Here is a 17,265-nt window from a genome sequence, read left to right as displayed (position 1 = left end):
GATGGAAAGTATGGGCCTTACCCCAACCCCAATATCAGAAAGGCCAAGATCATGGTGAAAGTGGTCAAAAGTCTGCACCGGAATTTCGGGGTACGACGATCGAAAGATCAGCTCAGGAAGCGGTGGTCGGACCTGAAATTAAGAGAGCCCGAGCAGTACCGAAAGATCCGGAGAGTGCTGCAAAAAAGTAAGTAGTTGTGCTGTGTTCCTATTCTTTTTGTTTTTATTACGTTCGTGCTGCTCCATATGCTTTTCTTAATTGTACAGTTTAAAATGTGAATTTTAATGTTCATGGGCCCATTATTCGTTTGTATCAAACATTTTTTTTCGGCCTCTAAAACACCATTGTTTAGGCCATATGCATTTTCCTACATTTTTTAGGGCCTACTTGGATGCAAAATATTTGGTTGTGTAGATGGGTTTGTTACTAGAATGAAATGCAAACTAGATTCTGTGTAAGGAGAGGACACTCAGCAGCTGTTTTCACATCTGGACACTGGAAGCACTAGTGTGGGACACAAGAACACCCTTTTTATTAGGGGGCCCACACAGGTGCTCCAGTGTATACTATAGGGGGGGCTCCATCTGTGAAGCTTGTACAAAACAGGTAAAGTATTGCAGGTTGACAAAGGACAATAAAAAAGCGACATCTTGTAACTGCTAAAATTGACAATTGTACCCCACTTCCAAGCAATGTTTACTATTTATAGTTCTGCCATCAAATATCTGTGTGCTAATTATACCATTTTTGTTTTACATAGGGGAGAAAAGACTCGGAGAACACCCCTCATCCGAGGAGACCAGAGACCCCCTACCTCTGGAAGAAGGTGAAATACCCCCAACACAAGCGGAGCAGGAGGAGGAAGAAGATGTGGTGGAAATTGGCACCACAACAGGTGAGTGTCTGCGACCACAGGCTCAGGTAAGAGATGGATGGTGGCAGATTTTTGATACCTGTATTTGTTTGGTTTCTCTCTTTTTAGGTGATCGTGAGGTTAGGGATCGAGATCCTTTCACATCAGAAAGTGCCCAAATCCTGATCGGGGAGATAATGGGGTGTAATTTAGAATTGGAAAACATCAAGAAAAAAATCAATGATGTGATTCAAAAAAATAACATCATTGATGTTTTGGGGCAAATTTAAAACCCCACAAAATCACTTTTTTTGTGTGGTACAATGTTTTAAATTTTTTAGCGATGTTTCGAAATGCCAAATTTGGAGGATGCACACAGTGCCAACATGTGCTATCTGCCATCACGGGAGATCAATGGACGTGTTTTGGGGGTGAAACCACTTCCTCAATAATAAAGTAGCTGTGAGGAAGGGGTTGCTCCCACAAAACACATCCCTTGATCCCCCGTGATGGCAGCTAGCACATGTTGACAATCGTAAATTGGTGGGCATCTTCCAAATTTGGCTTTTCAAGGGGTGACTTCACCCCATCTGAACGCAATATCAAACACAGTTCCTAAATACTCATGTCTGATATTGCTTTCAAGTTTTACCATATGTGAACTTTGTAAGTTTAAGTTTTTTGTCTTTCTTGTTGGTTTTACACAGGCCTGTTTTATCGTAAATGTACATTTCTATTTTTGATAATGCCACCCCAAAAATTGTTATACAACAAAAATGTTGGTTTGTTTTAAAAACCGTTTCTAAATGCACATGTGATTGTGCATGTATTAAAAAATTTGTTAATCAAGAATGTGTGGATTATTGTCTCAACGCTACAACACTTTTGTGATGTAATTGCTGTTTTCTGAGAAATGGTGGTTATTTCCTAAGGGCAAATCCTCTTTGCACTACAAGAGCATTTTCGTTGCAGTTTCAAGAGCACTTGTAGTATAAAAAGTGTATACGCCTTTAGTAAATAACAGCCAACAGTGCTTTGTATAAGGTTACACAATCACGCCATTTTCAGGACTCCACACATTGCTGTCAGGGTCAGCTAAAACAAACACAAGCAGTAAATGTCACCAAAGATTAATTTTTTTTTTTATTTGATAAATGCTTCACAAATTGTCTGGCATATTGATGGCCCCCCCCTACCCGCAAAGAACTCCAGGTATCTTAACTGGACATCACGGGCACTCAGGGAGGGCAAGCCAGGACGGCCACTTTCAAGAGCCGTCAGGGTTGTATCATGTAGATTTCCGGCCTCAGGCCCAACTGAGCCAGCATAGTTGGCAGAATGTTGGCGTAAAAAGTTATGGAGAACACAGCACGCCAGGATTAGATGATTAAGTTTATACTCCACCATATGGATGGGTGTCAGAAATAGGCGGAACCGGCTGGCCATGATTCCAAATGTGTTCTCCACCACTCTTCTGGCTCTGGCCAGCCGGTAATTAAAAACCTTCTGTTCCGGGGTGAGGGTCCTCATCGGGAATGGCCACATAAGATGGTCCCCCAGCGCAAATGCTTCATCCGCAACGAAGACGAATGGGAGTCCTTCCACATTGTCCTCTGGAGGTGGCAAGTCCAAGCTGCCATTCTGGAGACGCCTGTAGAACTCCGTCTGGGCGATGACTCCATCATCGGACATCCAGCCATTCTTCCCCACGTCCACATACAAGAAGTCGTAATTAGCCGACACCACCACCAACATCACAATACTATTGAACCCCTTATAGTTGAAATAGTACGACCCCGAGTTGGGTGGTGGGACGATGTGGACGTGTTTCCCATCAATTGCCCCTCCGCAGTTAGGAAAGTCCCACCGCTGGGCAAAGTGGGAGGCCACAGTCTGCCATTCCTGTGGCGTGGAAGGAAACTGTTGAGGAAAACAAAAATAATTTACTATTTTTGCACATAAACACGGCAAGCAGATTAGGCACAAACATTCTTGGCCAACCTCCAGATAGCATTTATTAAGGGGAAATTAACACCAAAGTATAAGGTATACCTATCATATTCCCCCCCTCTCATGGACCATTTCTAACATTATAGGGGGGGGGGCGAATCTTGGACAGGTAACCCTCTCCACTTCATTGAGAGATGAATGCCTAAATACAGGGTATTACTTGGAACAGCCCCTCCTTAGTTACACTATTGGCAGCCCACTGGACAGGTAAGAAGTGTCATAATACAAAGATATAAATACACACTGTACACATTTGAGGACATTTGGACATTCTGATATTACCTATCAAGATAATAATAGTATACAAAAACTTTAAACAGTACCATTGGAAAGTATACAGGCAGGCCCTTGCACTACATGCTTTGGGGAATTCATCCATAAATCTGACCACAAAAGAGATGGGTGTAGTGTGTATGGGTTTGGCAAAGTCAGCAGATAGATGATTGAGGATAGATAGAGAATTGGGATCAGCTGACTTAGCAGTTGGGGGGAGGGAGGGTTTTGAAAAATGATTTGGGGACACCACAAAAAAAAAGCCTCTGGCACTATGCCTGATTTTAAAGCACAAATCACATTTATAAACATTTTAGGGGGTGTTTGGGGTAAAGCACTACTATGGAGCTGATAAAATACATTGTTAAGTGACTACATGAGGTGACTATAGGGGCAGGAGACCATGCTGGGGAGGTTATTGAAGGCAGATATATATGAAGGACTTAAAAAATAAATACCTAAAAAAAACAATGCATGAGGACAAAGGGGACATTCACAGCATATTACAATCATGGTAATTAGGGAATGAGGAAAGAAATACAATATATTATCAAACATTAAATACACTAAAATGTGATATTAAAGGATAAAAATCTTACCTTAATATACTCCTTCTGCAGGACCTGGATGATGGCAGAACAGGTCTCTGGGATAATGATCCCCAGAGCCTGGGGGGAGATGCCTGTTGAGAACTTGAGGTCCTGCAGGCTTCTCCCTGTCGCCAAGTACCGCAGGGTAGCGACCAACCTCTGCTCCGGAGTGATGGCTTGCCTCATGCAGGTATCCTGCCTGCTGATATAAGGGGTCGGCGAAGCCAGCAGACGGTGAAATACAGGGTCCGTCATCCTGAGAAAGTTCCTGAAATCATCAGGATTATTCTCACGGAGCAAAGGCATATGAGAGAACTGGTCACGCTGAAGCAACCAATTCTTGGTCCATGAACTCCTCCCCACCCTGTTCATGGACTGGACTTGTGTCAAGGTCAGGACCCCAACACCAAGCCCCCGCACAGCATGAACTCTACGAGGAGTACGTATACGCAACATGGCTAGAAAACGGTCGGCTGCTCAGAACGAAGTAGCAGAACGCACTGAAGAACAGCAAGGCTTGTGAAGAGCGACCTGAAAAACAGTAACGGACGCACAAGAACACAATGACTACTTAAAGTCACGCGGAACTTGCTTGCACGCACTGAAGTGCAGATACAAACCCACAAGCACAAACTGAACGGCAGAAAACGATCTGAAAACCACGAGTCTGAAAAAGCGCGAATCGTCTCTAACCAAACTTTTACTAACATGAGATTAGCAAAAGGAGCCCAAAGGGTGCCGCGCTTGGTTCTGAAATGGCCTTTTCTAGTCTCGTTGCTTGACGTCACCGCGTTGTTGGCGATCGGAAATTCCGACAACTTTGTGCGACCGTGTGTATGCAAAACAAGTTGAAAATCCGTCGAAAAAAATCCTGGGATTTTGTTGTCGGAATGTCCGAACAAAGTCCGACCGTGTGTACGGGGCATTAGTCTTTTGACTAAAATGGCATTTTAGTTTCAGTCCCATTTAGTCTTTTGACGAAAATGCCATTTTAGTTTTAGTCCCATTTTAGTCTTTTGACTAAAATGCCATTTTAGTTTTAGTCGTATTTTAGTCATCTCAATTGTTTTAGTCGTATTTAAGTCGACTAAAATAGTATTCATTTAGTTGACTAAAATGTTTTAGTCATTTTAGTTGACAAAATTAACACTGGTCCTCCTACATACAGTGGATATAAAAAGTCTACACCCCCTGTTAAATTGTAAGGTTTCTGTGATGTAAAAAAAAGGGGCAAAGATAAATCATTTCAGAACTTTTTCTACCTTTTAATGTGACCTATAAACTGTACAACTCAGTTGATTAACAAACTGAAATATTTAGGTGGAGGGAAGTAAAAATAAAATAATATGGTTGCATAAGTGAGCACACCCTTAACCACTTCAGCTCCGGAAGAATTCACCCCCTTCCTGAACAGGCCATTTTTTGCGGCACTACGTCGCTTTAACTGACAATTGCGCAGTCATGTAATGCTGTACCCAAACAACATTTATGTCCTTTTTTTCCCCTACAAATAGAGCTTTCTTTTGGTGGTATTTCATCACCTCGGCGGTTTTTATTTTTTGTGCTATAAACAAAAAAAGAGTGACAATTTTGAAAAAAAAACACTATTTTTTACATTTTGCTATAATAAATATCCCAAAATTTAAAAAAAAAACAACAAATTTCTTCTTCAGTTTAGGCCCATATATATTCTTCTACATATGTTTAGTAAAAAAAAATCACAATAAGCGTACATTGATTGGTTTGCACAGGGCTTTTTTTTCAGCAGGAACGTGGGGGAACGCAGTTCCGGCACCTCCAGAAATGAATGTATGCAAGGAGTGCTGGAGGGTCTATCAATACTTGCTGCTGGGGGATCTATTGTCACTGGGGATCTATTTTTGTGTGGAGCTCTATTGTTGCTAGTCTTACAGTAGGTGTCTGGGGGGGAGCAATTGTTGCTGGGAGGGATTTACTGTTGAGGGAGAGGTCTTTTGTTGCTGCCTCCTGAAGGGTCTATTGATGTAGTCTGCTGGTATATCTGCTGCTGCCGGTGGTCTATTGTTGCTGGGGTGGTATTTTGTTGTGGGGGCTCTATTTTTGCTGGGGTGAGGTCTATCATTGCTGGGGGGGGTCTATTGTTGCTGGGGTAAGGTCTATTGCTGCTCACTGCAGGGGATCTATTTTACTGTCTGTCTTTGTTATCATTAATGAATTCCCTGCAAATCACTTGGTAGCAAAAATGATACTTGGTTTTGTATTCTCTAAAATGGGCGGTACTGTAGGTCGGTAGGAGGTGGAACCAAGGAACGGCGCTTAGGGGCGGTAAGGGAGCAGAAACGAAGGGTGAAGGTCAGAGTTCCTGCACCTATTCTCTGAGAAAAAAAGCCCTGGGTTTGCACAAAAGTTGTAGCTTCTACAAAATAGGGGATAGATTTATGGCTTTTTTTTTTTTTTTTACTACTAATGGCGGTGATCTGCGGAACAGATCGGACACTTTTGAGACTTTTCTGGGATCATGGACATTTATACAGCGATCAGTGCTAAAAATAGCCACTAATTACTGTATAAATGTCACTGGCAGGGAAGGGGTTAACACTTGGGGGCGATCAAGGGGTTAAATGTGTTCCCTCAGTGTGTTTTCTGTGTGTTCTAACCGTAGGGGAGATGGGACTGCCTGGGGGAGGAGACCGATCGTTGTTCCTATATACTAGGAACATACGTTCTGGCTCTGTCAGGAGCGATCGCAGGTGCCTGGCGGACATCGTGCGGGCAAGCGCATTGGCTCCTCAGTGACGTGGCAGGCGCGTGCCTCCGGCGCCACATGCGGCGGCTATACCCCTTAAAGCGGCCACCGTACAGCTATGGCGATTCGCACAGGGGAGCAATTCTGCTGCCGTCAAACAACGGCGGGTGGTTGGCAAGAGGTTAAGCTAATACTTTGTTGAAGCACCTTTTGATTTTATTACAGCATTTTGGGTATGAGTCTATCAGCATGGCACATCTTGACTTGGAAATATTTGCCCATTCTCCCTTGCAAAAACACTCCAAATCTGTCAGATTGCGAGGGCATCTCCTATGGACAGCCCTCTTCAGATCACCCCACAGATTTTCAATTGGATTCAGGTCTGGGCTCTGGCTGGCCCATTCCAAAACTTTAATCTTCTTCTGGTAAAGCCATTCCTTTGTTGATTTGGATGTTTGCTTTGGGTTGTTGTCATGCTGAAAGATGAAGTTCCTCTTTATGTTTAGCTTTCTAGCAGAAGCCTGAAGGTTTTGTGCCAATATTGACTGGTATTTGGAACTGTTCATAATTCCCTCTACCTTGACTAAGGCCCCTGTTCAAGCTGAAGAAAAACAGCCCCAAAGCATCATGCTGCCACCACCATGCTTCACTCTGGGTATGGGGTTCTTTTGGTGATGTGCAGTGTTGTTTTTGCGCCAAACATATCTTTTGGCATTATGGCCAAAAAGCTCAACCTTGGTTTCATCAGACCATAACACATTTTCCCATATGCTTTAAGGAGACTTTAGACATGTTTTTGCAAAAATTAGCCGGGCTTGGATACGGTTTCTCATTTAGCTATTTGGAAGGTTCATTTTATTACATATTATTTGTTATTTTAGCTTTGATGAGGTAGCGCCACATATTTATATATTTTAGCCGGGCTTGGATGTTTTTCTTCGCAAGAAAAGGCTTCCGTCTTGCCACTCTACCCCATAGCCCAGACATATGAAAAATACAGGAGATTGTTGTCACATGTACTATACAGCCAGTACTTGCCAGATATTCCTGCAGCTCCTTTAATGTTGCTGTCAGCCTCTTGGCAGCCTCCCTGACCAGTTTTCTCCAAGTCTTTTCATCAATTTTGGAGGGACGTCCAGTTCTTGGTAATGTCACTGTTGTGCCATATTTTCTCCACTTGATGACTGTCTTCACTGTGTTCCATGGTATATCTAATGCCTTGGAAATTCTTTTGTACCCTTTTCCTGACTGATACCTTTTAACAATGAAATCCCTCTGATGCTCTGGAAGCTCTCTACGGACCATGTTGTAAGATGCAACCATGAAAATGTTAGGAAAGACCTACTAGAACAGCTGAACTTTATTTGGGTTTAATCGGAGGCACTTTAAATGATGGCAGGTTTGTACTGACTCCTATTTAACGTGAGTTTGAATGTGATTGTCTAATTCTGAACACAGCTACATCCCCAGTTACAGTATAAGAGGGTGCGCACACTTATGCAACCACATTATTTTAGTTTTTTATTTTTACTCCCCGCCTAAAAGATTTATTTTTCAATTGAGTTGTACAGTTTATAGGTCACATTAAAGGTGGAAAAAGTTCTGAAATGATTTAGTTTTGTCTCATTTTTTTACCTCACAGAAACCTGACATTTTCACAGGGGTGTGTAGACTTTTTATATTCACTGTACGTACATAAGCACATTGGGCTGTATTCTTTGCAAATCATACTTATGAGCATGACTGATTGTACTATATTGGGGTGATGCCTATTACCCGTGACTAGGCTTTGTAGCCATTTATAAACATCCGCTTAACTCTTGATGTTGTATGAGGCCCCCATGCTTGCTTAATAAATGCGTTTATACTGGTGACATAGCTTTCCTTTTTCCTCCCACCCGACGGCTTTTTTTTTTAGCATCTTTATTTTTGCACCTTCTGGTCCTGAAGAAGCGTAACTAAGCGCCCCATGTCAATGAATGGTTGGATTTCCAATTATTCATGTTCTACAGGATTTATGATTGCTGTTTTTTGTGAATATTACTGTATATCCTAATAGGGGCTGCCACCCTTATTGACACACAGGTGCAAATATGCTACTTTACTTTCTTGGGTTTTAACTGATTTTAGGATTTTAAATGTGCGTTAAAAAAAATGGATATCTGTTAGTATGAGTGTTGTGTTCCTATAAAGTCATGGAACGCGGTCCAAAATTATTATTTTTTTTGTTTTATATCAATAGGAAGTGGCACTTGTATGTCTTAAATCAACAAGTACCCACAGTACCACCCAGTGGTCTCTTGTTGCCTACTCTATCTTACATTGCTGTGATTTTTTGCACTCAGAATGTTTTTTTGTGAATGTATACTTGTTTGCATATACTGAATAAAACTAGTTTAAAGAGAAAAAATATATATTTTTTTGCATGTACACAGTTGATTGATGGCAAAGTGAATTTTCACTTGGTGAATAAACTGAAGCTTTGCTGACCTCAATCATCCAGTCACGCAAAAAATCCTGTTTTATAAAATTCACTTTATTGAAAATGCTTTAGTAATTTAATCATTTTTGTTTGATTGTAGGAAAAAGCAGAAGAAAGCTCCAGTGGGTATATACAATTCTGAAGTGAGCACCGAAGCACCGAGGCGACACGCCATCTTTAAGAAGGGTAGGAAGACTAATGAATCACACGTGTACGCAGTTATTGATGATACAATGGTGTATGGCCACCTGCTACAAGAAAAGGATGACGCCACCCCAGAAGTAGATGTATACAGGCCGTTTGAAGGCCCCATGGGTGATCCTCCGCCTGTTCCCCCTATGAAATTTCTTAATGGAAGCACTAGAGAGGATACAGTGTTGGACCCTCTTGCACGTTCAATGAAAGAAAATGAGATCTATACTATCTCTGAACCAATTATGAGACAGCCAGTAGAAAATGAAGATACCAGCATACCTTACATCGAGGAATCGGATAGTGGAACCATAACTACATAGAAAAATCAAAATGTAACTGTTTCTGAGTGATCATCAGGAGAAAATATTTATTTTGATAAAAACGTTCTCATAAGGCTTGTATGTCCAGTTTGGAGCTGATCACTCTGTACTGGGTCGTGACTCAATTGGGTGCACTGGATTTAGTTGTCATTGAAGCCACATGGGCTTAGCTGACTGTGAAAAGTGAGGTATTATTTGCCTTGTGAGCTAAAATATTCCCTTCAAATCCATTAAGGGAAATCATTTAAGCGCAGTGTTTTAAAAAAAAATGTGATTCTTGCATGGATGAAACACTGAATTCAAGCTTCTTTGAAAAGACAATACAGTAAAAACTGCACACTGCAAATGCACTTCAGTCTTCTCAGTAATATGTGACTGTCTCCATTGCACTTCTCAGTTCCCAAAATATGTAAATTCCATTAAAAAAATGTATATACTTTTGTTTTTTGAAAGAAACCTAATTGAAAGAAGGGAACTGATGTGCAAATCTAAAAAACTATTTTAGAAATGGATTTACATTTTTTTAAATTGCATTTCCTTTTTTTTCTTCTGCATGCTCTACGTCCGCATGTCCAGGAAGATGTTGCCACCATATTTTAGCAATTGTTTATATGTTATGTTGAGTTTTTTTACCTCTTCAAACAGGTATACATCTTACAACCCATCAGACATACTTTTAGCCTGGGCTGGACAATAGCCAGGAATGGGGTAGCCAATAGGCCTAAAGGGGCTGTCATGTGGTCTGTCTTTGTAGTCGGAGCTATAGCAGAAGTTGTCATTGGTGGCCACTGTTTCTGAAAATGCTAGTTGTCCGGGTGACAGATAGGTTTACTGGCTTCTATGTTTTTTAAGTCACGGACCTGAAATAGACATGTAGAATAGCAATTCTGACATCAATTGCTGCGCCGTCTACATCACAGACATAGAATGGATTTTGTGACTGGCAGGCAACTAGCATTTTGAGATTGCTAATGACAGCTTTCACACTGCTTTTAACATAGGTACCTGTAAGGCATGTTCCCACGAGCAATGCACAAATCAGAGTGACCAAGGATTGCTTACTGATTTCTGAATACTATATTACTATTAGCCCCCTCGCTCCCCCTCCCCCCCAATTGTAAATTGCTTTAGATTTTTTTCAGTAAACCAAAAGGTTTAATTTGTGTTTTCTGCACGCAGGCGTAAAAAAAAGACATTTGGATGCTTACAGCACTTCGTTTTTTTGCAGATCTGAACACAACAGTTTTGTATATTATGGGCCCATGCACACAGTTGTGGCTGAGCTTAGTAACCTTGTATTGTGTTCAGCTGTGCAAAATCTGAAAATTCTGCGGCAGTAGTTAGCAATTTATGCACGAGCTTGCAAACGTGTAAATTTAAACAACTGCACAAAAAAATCTGGGATTGAAAACTGAGCTAGAGGAATGCAATATGGATGTGAAAGGTTAAGGACCTTTTACCACTGCATGCAGGAGCTATCTACTAGCAAATCTGTATTTTATTACGCCTGTGGGCATGAGCCATTACAAGACGAGCCCGTTCGTCTAAAGTTCTAAACAAACACTGTATTTTTTAATTTTTTTTATATACCTATATTTCCCCTATATGAGCACATGTGTAATAAGAACCCCCAGATGCAATGTTTGATATTAATTATTATTGGCCTTACTTTAGGACATAGGACAAGAGGAGCTGCCTGTATATAGGCATTTGAAAATTGCTAGAGAAAATTTACTGGGATAAACACCAATACACCTCTGTTAAAACAGTTATCAGACTATTGTTTGAATGTGAGCCTTGTATGCTTTAACACAAAAAAAGGCTAAGAAAAATAACTATTTGACACAGTGAAGCTCATTTATCTGCAAATACATTATTTAGTCCATTTACAGTTTTAAAGCAAATGCACAAGATCTAACATGTAGGCAAGGATACATTAAATATATAGATATTTGACAGAATGTGTTGAGACAGGAATTTCTTGAACCTGTGTGTGTGTGTGTGTCATACTTCCACATTCTGTTGAATGTCAAATCTACTTTAAAAACCACAGGAGTGGTAATGCAGTGTGTGTGAATTTTATGCATTTTTTTATCATACCCTAGTGCTGTTTTTTAGTTGTGGGTACAATTTTTCAATCATAGCAATGAACTTTCTCTTATTTGCTCTCTTTTTTGTTCTTTTAAATATACACGAAAAGCTTTTTTATCATCTGTATAATAAGTGAAAAAAAAATGATCTTGTCTAAAATTTGAGCCTGGTACACGTTAACTATTTTTTTTCATGCAACCCGCCGGGTTGCATGAAAAAAAACTGACAGCTCCAGTTGGAGCCGCTATACTAACCGTGCAGGGTTAGTTCCGTGATCTCCCCCGCTGAGCTGTTGTGTTCTGACAGGGGGACGCGCCTCCCCCCCCGCCAGGACACTCCGATCAACGATCTCTACCATTGGCTAAGAGCTCTGATCGGGAGCTGGTTGGCTGCTGGTTTTCTAGCATGCACGTCCAACAGACTGACATACACACAGGCCAAATATCCATTTTTTTTTTTTTTTGAACCGGCCATTGTCTCCCAACAATCTGCCTGTGTGTACCCGGCTTTAGGGCTGTCCTTTATCCTCTGCTCACTTTATGTGTTATCTCAAAGAGGCTATTTAGCCCTCCTAGTTCTTACCTTGGACCACAGAATGTTTGTTGTAGAGTGTTTATTTTTTGTTGTATACTAGAGATTTGAGGGTAGGAGTGGTGATTAATTTTGAAATTTACACATTTTTTTTTTTACACTTTATTTCTTTATTAAGAGTTTTTTCACATTTGTATACAAGGCAGAGCAAGGGGGACAGTACAAAAACATATCAATATAATACATCTTTCTCCTTATTAAACCAGTTCTCCATCCCAGAACAAAGAAGCCCGTGCATTTCTGACCCAGATATAGGATGGGACCTGCAAATACATCTCTTAGTGTTTTTATTAACTAAACAAACCCACTTCCCCCACTCACACTGATTCAAGCATCACGCCCTATCTACCTTCCATTCTCTCACCAGTAAATTCTCTAGGGTCTCCTCATAGTTTGTCTCTGTGCTTTTGCAGGGTTATTTTAATGGTTGTTAATATTTTTGCTGTCCACCATGGCTCCCAGATCAAATCATATTTCCAAATTGCACCTTGCTTAATATATATCGCTTTATCTTTGATAATTATGCCATTCATACTGTTTTTCCATTCTTCACTGGACGGAGGTAGCACAGACTGCCATCTTCTGGCAATCAAGATCCTTGCTTGGAACAAGCATGTCATCACTGCTACTTGGGTATTGCCTAGTTTACCTTCACCCACCTCTAGTCCCAAGAGACATCTTTTCGGCTTCAGCTCTGTGGAGGTTCTGAATACCCTGTCGATGTTTTTCACCACCTCCATTCCCGAAACGAAATAACTTTGGGCACCTCCAGAAGATATGGACCAAGTCCCCTTCTAGTTCCGCACACCTAGGGCAACTAGAATCTGTTCGGCAACCAAATTGAAAGAGCCTGTGGGGGGTAGAGTAAGTTCTGTACAGTAAAGATAGGTGAGACATCCTCTGCGACGGGGATAAGGAGACCAATGGGGCCATTTCAAGAATTCTATTCCACTGGGTATCAGTTATGTTACCTACATCTTTTTCCCATTTACTCTTATACCGAGGGGAAACTCGCTTAGCCGATCTCCCCTTGTTTATATATGGGTATATGTTTGAGATTAAACCCTTCGTTGAGTCTCCGTTAATTAATTTTTGGAGTATAGGAATTGCGCTCCATTCCAAGGTCTTTCCCCTGAACTGTACCACTAATGCATGCCTGACCTGTAAATACCTAAAAAAGGATTTATTTGGTAAGGCATATTGGGCTCTTAGTTCCTGGAAAGTTTTCAGGTTACCTTCTTGGAATAACTGTGAGAAGTATCTCAGGCCGCATCTCTCCCATTCCTTTATTGTCCCCACCTTCTAAAGCTCACCCAGTTTGCTATTTCCCCACAACGGAGTAAGATCCGAGAATCCTCTGTAGCTCAATAATATTTTCGCCGTGTCCCAAGCTTTCATCATTAACTTGAGAGTTGGTAGTTTTGGGAGAAAGGATCCTGCCTCCAAAGCTTCGGGTATAGATTTATGTGGAGTGGTTTATAAAAGTAACTTTCATCCCGCTTCTTGTCCAGCTACATTGCAACCCCCTAAATATTGAAGTTGTGACGCCAAAAAGTAGCTAAAAGGGTGTGGGAGCGCTACCCCTCCTTCCTGTTTCTGAAGTTGCAAAGTACTTAACCGAATTTTAGCTGGGCCGCCTTTCCAAATCAATTCCCTAAACAGGGTCTCTATCCTTGGAAACCATTTTTTATAAAGCCAAATTGGTGAATTGTGCAGTACATAAAGGAGCTGGGGTAGCCAGATCATTTTACTCAAGTTGCACCGACCTGCCACGGACAGTGGCAGGCGTTTCCAGATTTTTATTTTCCCCTTAAATTTAATCAGCAGAGGGTCGATATTATCTAAGGCGAACATTAGTAAATTAGGAAAAGACATTGGGCAATGCTGACACTGCTCAGTCCACAAACAAAAAAAAACAGGGTTTAAGAGCAGATCAACTGGTATTTTTTTTTAGTACTTGCAGGGTCCTTTAAATGGTTAAAACACATGGAAACGTGCATGAATTTTTTTCCTTGACCTGAATGTTAAGGTTTGTTTTTCAGCCAAGAAAATCAGAAGTAACTTTGAGAAACATAGTTCTTCAATATATTTTTTTCATTTGAAATGAGTACAAAGTTTAAAACCTATTACCATTGGATTTCATCTGGAGAGAAAAATGCTTTAAGACAGGAAAAAGTAACAAAGTTTTGTCCTAATTAAAGTAAAACTAAAGGCAAAACTTAGTTTTGAGCAGAATGGAGATGGATTAGAACACCTGTCAGTTTTTATTGTTGTCTGTTGGGGAAATTAACCCTCTCTTTTTGTCCTGCTTATCATTGTCATTGAAAGTAAAAGAAAATCCCAAATTTTGGGTTGTCTCCAGAAAAGTAATAGATAGGAAATCTTCTAATGGGGACACTAGTTCTGATGACCTGTGGTCCCCAAGGGATTCTCCTAATTTGCAGGGATTTCCTCTCACTTCCTGTTTGGCTATGGGACAGGATGAGAAAGGAAATCTCCCTAATAGGACACAGATGGCAAAAAATAACCTGACAGAGGTTTTGACCCTCCCTAAAGCCTTGTACACACCCAGCGGGTGACATCTCCGGTCGAAGACGCTGTACTAATGATCCAACGTTACTGCAGCGATCTCCCCTGCTGTCTTTTGTGTTCTGACAGGGGGATGGCCCCTTGCCAGAAGACTCCGGTCAGAGCTCTCAGCCAGTGGCTGAGCGGGAGCCAGTCAGCTGCTGATTTTCCAGCATGTTCATCCAGCAGAAGCCAGTCAAACGGCCAGATTTTTTCAGACTGGCTGCCATACACACAGGCCAAATGTCGGACAGTTTTTATTGAACCGGCCGATGTCACCCGACATTCGGCCCATGTCTACTAGGCTTTACTCTATCCAAAATTAAAAAATAAGTTTTGCCCATAGTTCTACATTAAAGCTAGGCTGTGGGATTTAAAGTGATGTGTTTGGCTAACAAAGTGATTTACAGGAATGTACAGGAATCTCAACAGTGGTCCCTGACATTAGCAAGGGGCTGCACTTAATGTTCAGTATATGTAATGGTTAGAGCCAGTGGACATGCTACAGTAGGGTTTCTCAACTAGGGTTCCTCCAGAGGTTGCTGGGGGTTCTTTGAGCATTTTCTGCGCCTCAGATAAGTTCCAACTGACACCATTGATCTTTTTTGCTATCTGTAAGGTAGTAATTCTTCCCAATGTCCACAGTTGTAAGGAGCATCCTTCTCACTGGTCATCACATTTATGTATCATGAGTTGTAGATCTAATAAATTTTAGCACCCTGACACCAGAAAGTTATTTGAAGGTTCCTTTATGATGAAAAGGCTGAGAAAGGCTGTGCTACTGGTTTGGATGGAAACTGGAGACCTGCTGCAGATGACCGTAAAATATTACAAGGACAAATTACATGAGGCTAGTAGAGATTTCTTCTATTATGCCTTTCAAATCAATGCTCTCACTACAGATTTCTGGGGTCTAAGAGCCTTGCAGCTAATACCAAAATGACTCACGTGGCCCTTGGGTTGAAGTTTGGGAATCTGGGTATTAAAGCAGCAATATTTACTACAAACTATAGTGTGAGAGTCTGACTAGGTAGGATTTAAAATGAATGGGTAGGCCTCTTGTACAGCATAATTGTAGGCGGATGTTTGTTCTCAAGAAATTAAGATATTCGTTTAATGAATACTACATAACTTCATATTCCTTCCTGTGTTTTCATACATTTCCCTATTTTTGTAAGTTATATCTACATTCCGGGTTGTATAATTGTTCTGTAACATACAAAAATGTGCTGCATTAGTTCTCCATATTTCGGCATATTTGCACTTGTTTTCTTAGAACTCTCTGTTAATGCTTTTTTGGTATATTTATTGTTTTTATGCTTTTGAAACTTCTGTGTGAGGAAGGGTTCGCTGTGTCATTTGTTCAGTGCAATGGCCTTGTTTTCAAAGGACTAAATACATGTTAAATAATAAAATTCCTATCTGTTTTTGTATGTGGAAGAAAACTGAAAGTGGTTATTTCTAGATTAATATTTGCACGTGGCTGTGCCACTCCTTCTGTGTTGGACTCAACGATTGACAGTTCAGCCAAGAACATTTTTCTTACCTTAGACACTGAATCCTTGGAGTACACTCTTTGCTGGGCGATTTCCTGCTGCTGGGCCTGTGCTTGCCGGCTGCTCTCTGAGACTTGTATGTAATACTGTTTCACACCTACGTCATGGTTCTGTCTGGAATTTATGCACTTGAAATATTCCTATCCTTTTTACTGTATGGTCACATTTCTAAAAACATAATGCAGTATTTCCTGTTAAAGCAGAATGTGTGCATATATAGATCTTCATTTTATTAAACTTTCAGCTCCACTCGGGGCTGCCTTCATTCCAAGAGCAAAAGGGACAGATGCCCCAGGCCCACCATTTCAAGGGGCCCTCTATTTCCAGAGCAAAATTCCATAACGTGTTCCCTGCCAGGCATCACCATCACAGTCACTGCAACTAGTAGCTGCAGGTAGGCAGCCAACTATATACACATTTTTATACAGTATCCTGAGGTTTTTTTTAAGATTGCCATCAGATGGGGAATATATCTAAACTTAGGTTGTGTTGGGACATCTAGTTCTTGTAGAAATGGATCTAATGATTTTGTGTGCTCTATTGATTTCATGTACATAGTAAAAACAAAATGAATTGCTTATGCTGGAGAAGAATTTGGTATCTCAGTATGGCCTCAGTTAACATATGATAAAAATAAATTTAAAAAAGGTGGACCAGTCCATGCTGTGCTTACTTTGTATGAGGTGCAGTATTTTACATGATCCTGACTGCCTCAATCCGTATGCTGTAGATGATACAATTTTATTTCCTGTAAAAATCCAACATATTGGTTGTACCCAAGTCGATCAATGGATTGGGTACATTCTGCCTGCCCATAGATGGTTTGAATCCCAGCCAGTCACTGCTGAACAGGCCAAGATTCTAACCATCTATAGTGGCTTAAAGCAGAACTGCAGTCTGCTCACATAATTTGTAATAAAAACATCTTTGCCGTTCTAAAGCTTCCCTCCAACCACTTTGCATATTTTATACATACTGTGATTCTGTACTTGCCAATTATGCTGCAGAAA

At 40.9% G+C, this 17,265-nt stretch overlaps 1 protein-coding gene across 1 annotated transcript in view; it reads left to right on the top strand.

Annotated features, from left to right (window-relative positions):
• Positions 1–16,906, top strand: part of CDCP1 (CUB domain containing protein 1) — a 174,410-nt gene extending 157,504 nt beyond the window's left edge. Inside the window, exon 9 of the mRNA XM_073630434.1 lies at positions 9,035–16,906. Within this exon, the coding sequence (XP_073486535.1) occupies positions 9,035–9,449 (415 nt within the window). The 3' untranslated portion in view covers positions 9,450–16,906. The remainder of the gene's footprint in view (positions 1–9,034) is intronic.
• The last annotated feature ends 359 nt before the right edge of the window (positions 16,907–17,265 follow it).

Source organism: Aquarana catesbeiana, linkage group LG05 (assembly GCF_042186555.1).
Source record: "Aquarana catesbeiana isolate 2022-GZ linkage group LG05, ASM4218655v1, whole genome shotgun sequence".
Taxonomy (NCBI): Eukaryota; Metazoa; Chordata; class Amphibia; order Anura; family Ranidae; genus Aquarana; species Aquarana catesbeiana.
This window is presented reverse-complemented; position numbering and strand designations above follow the sequence as displayed.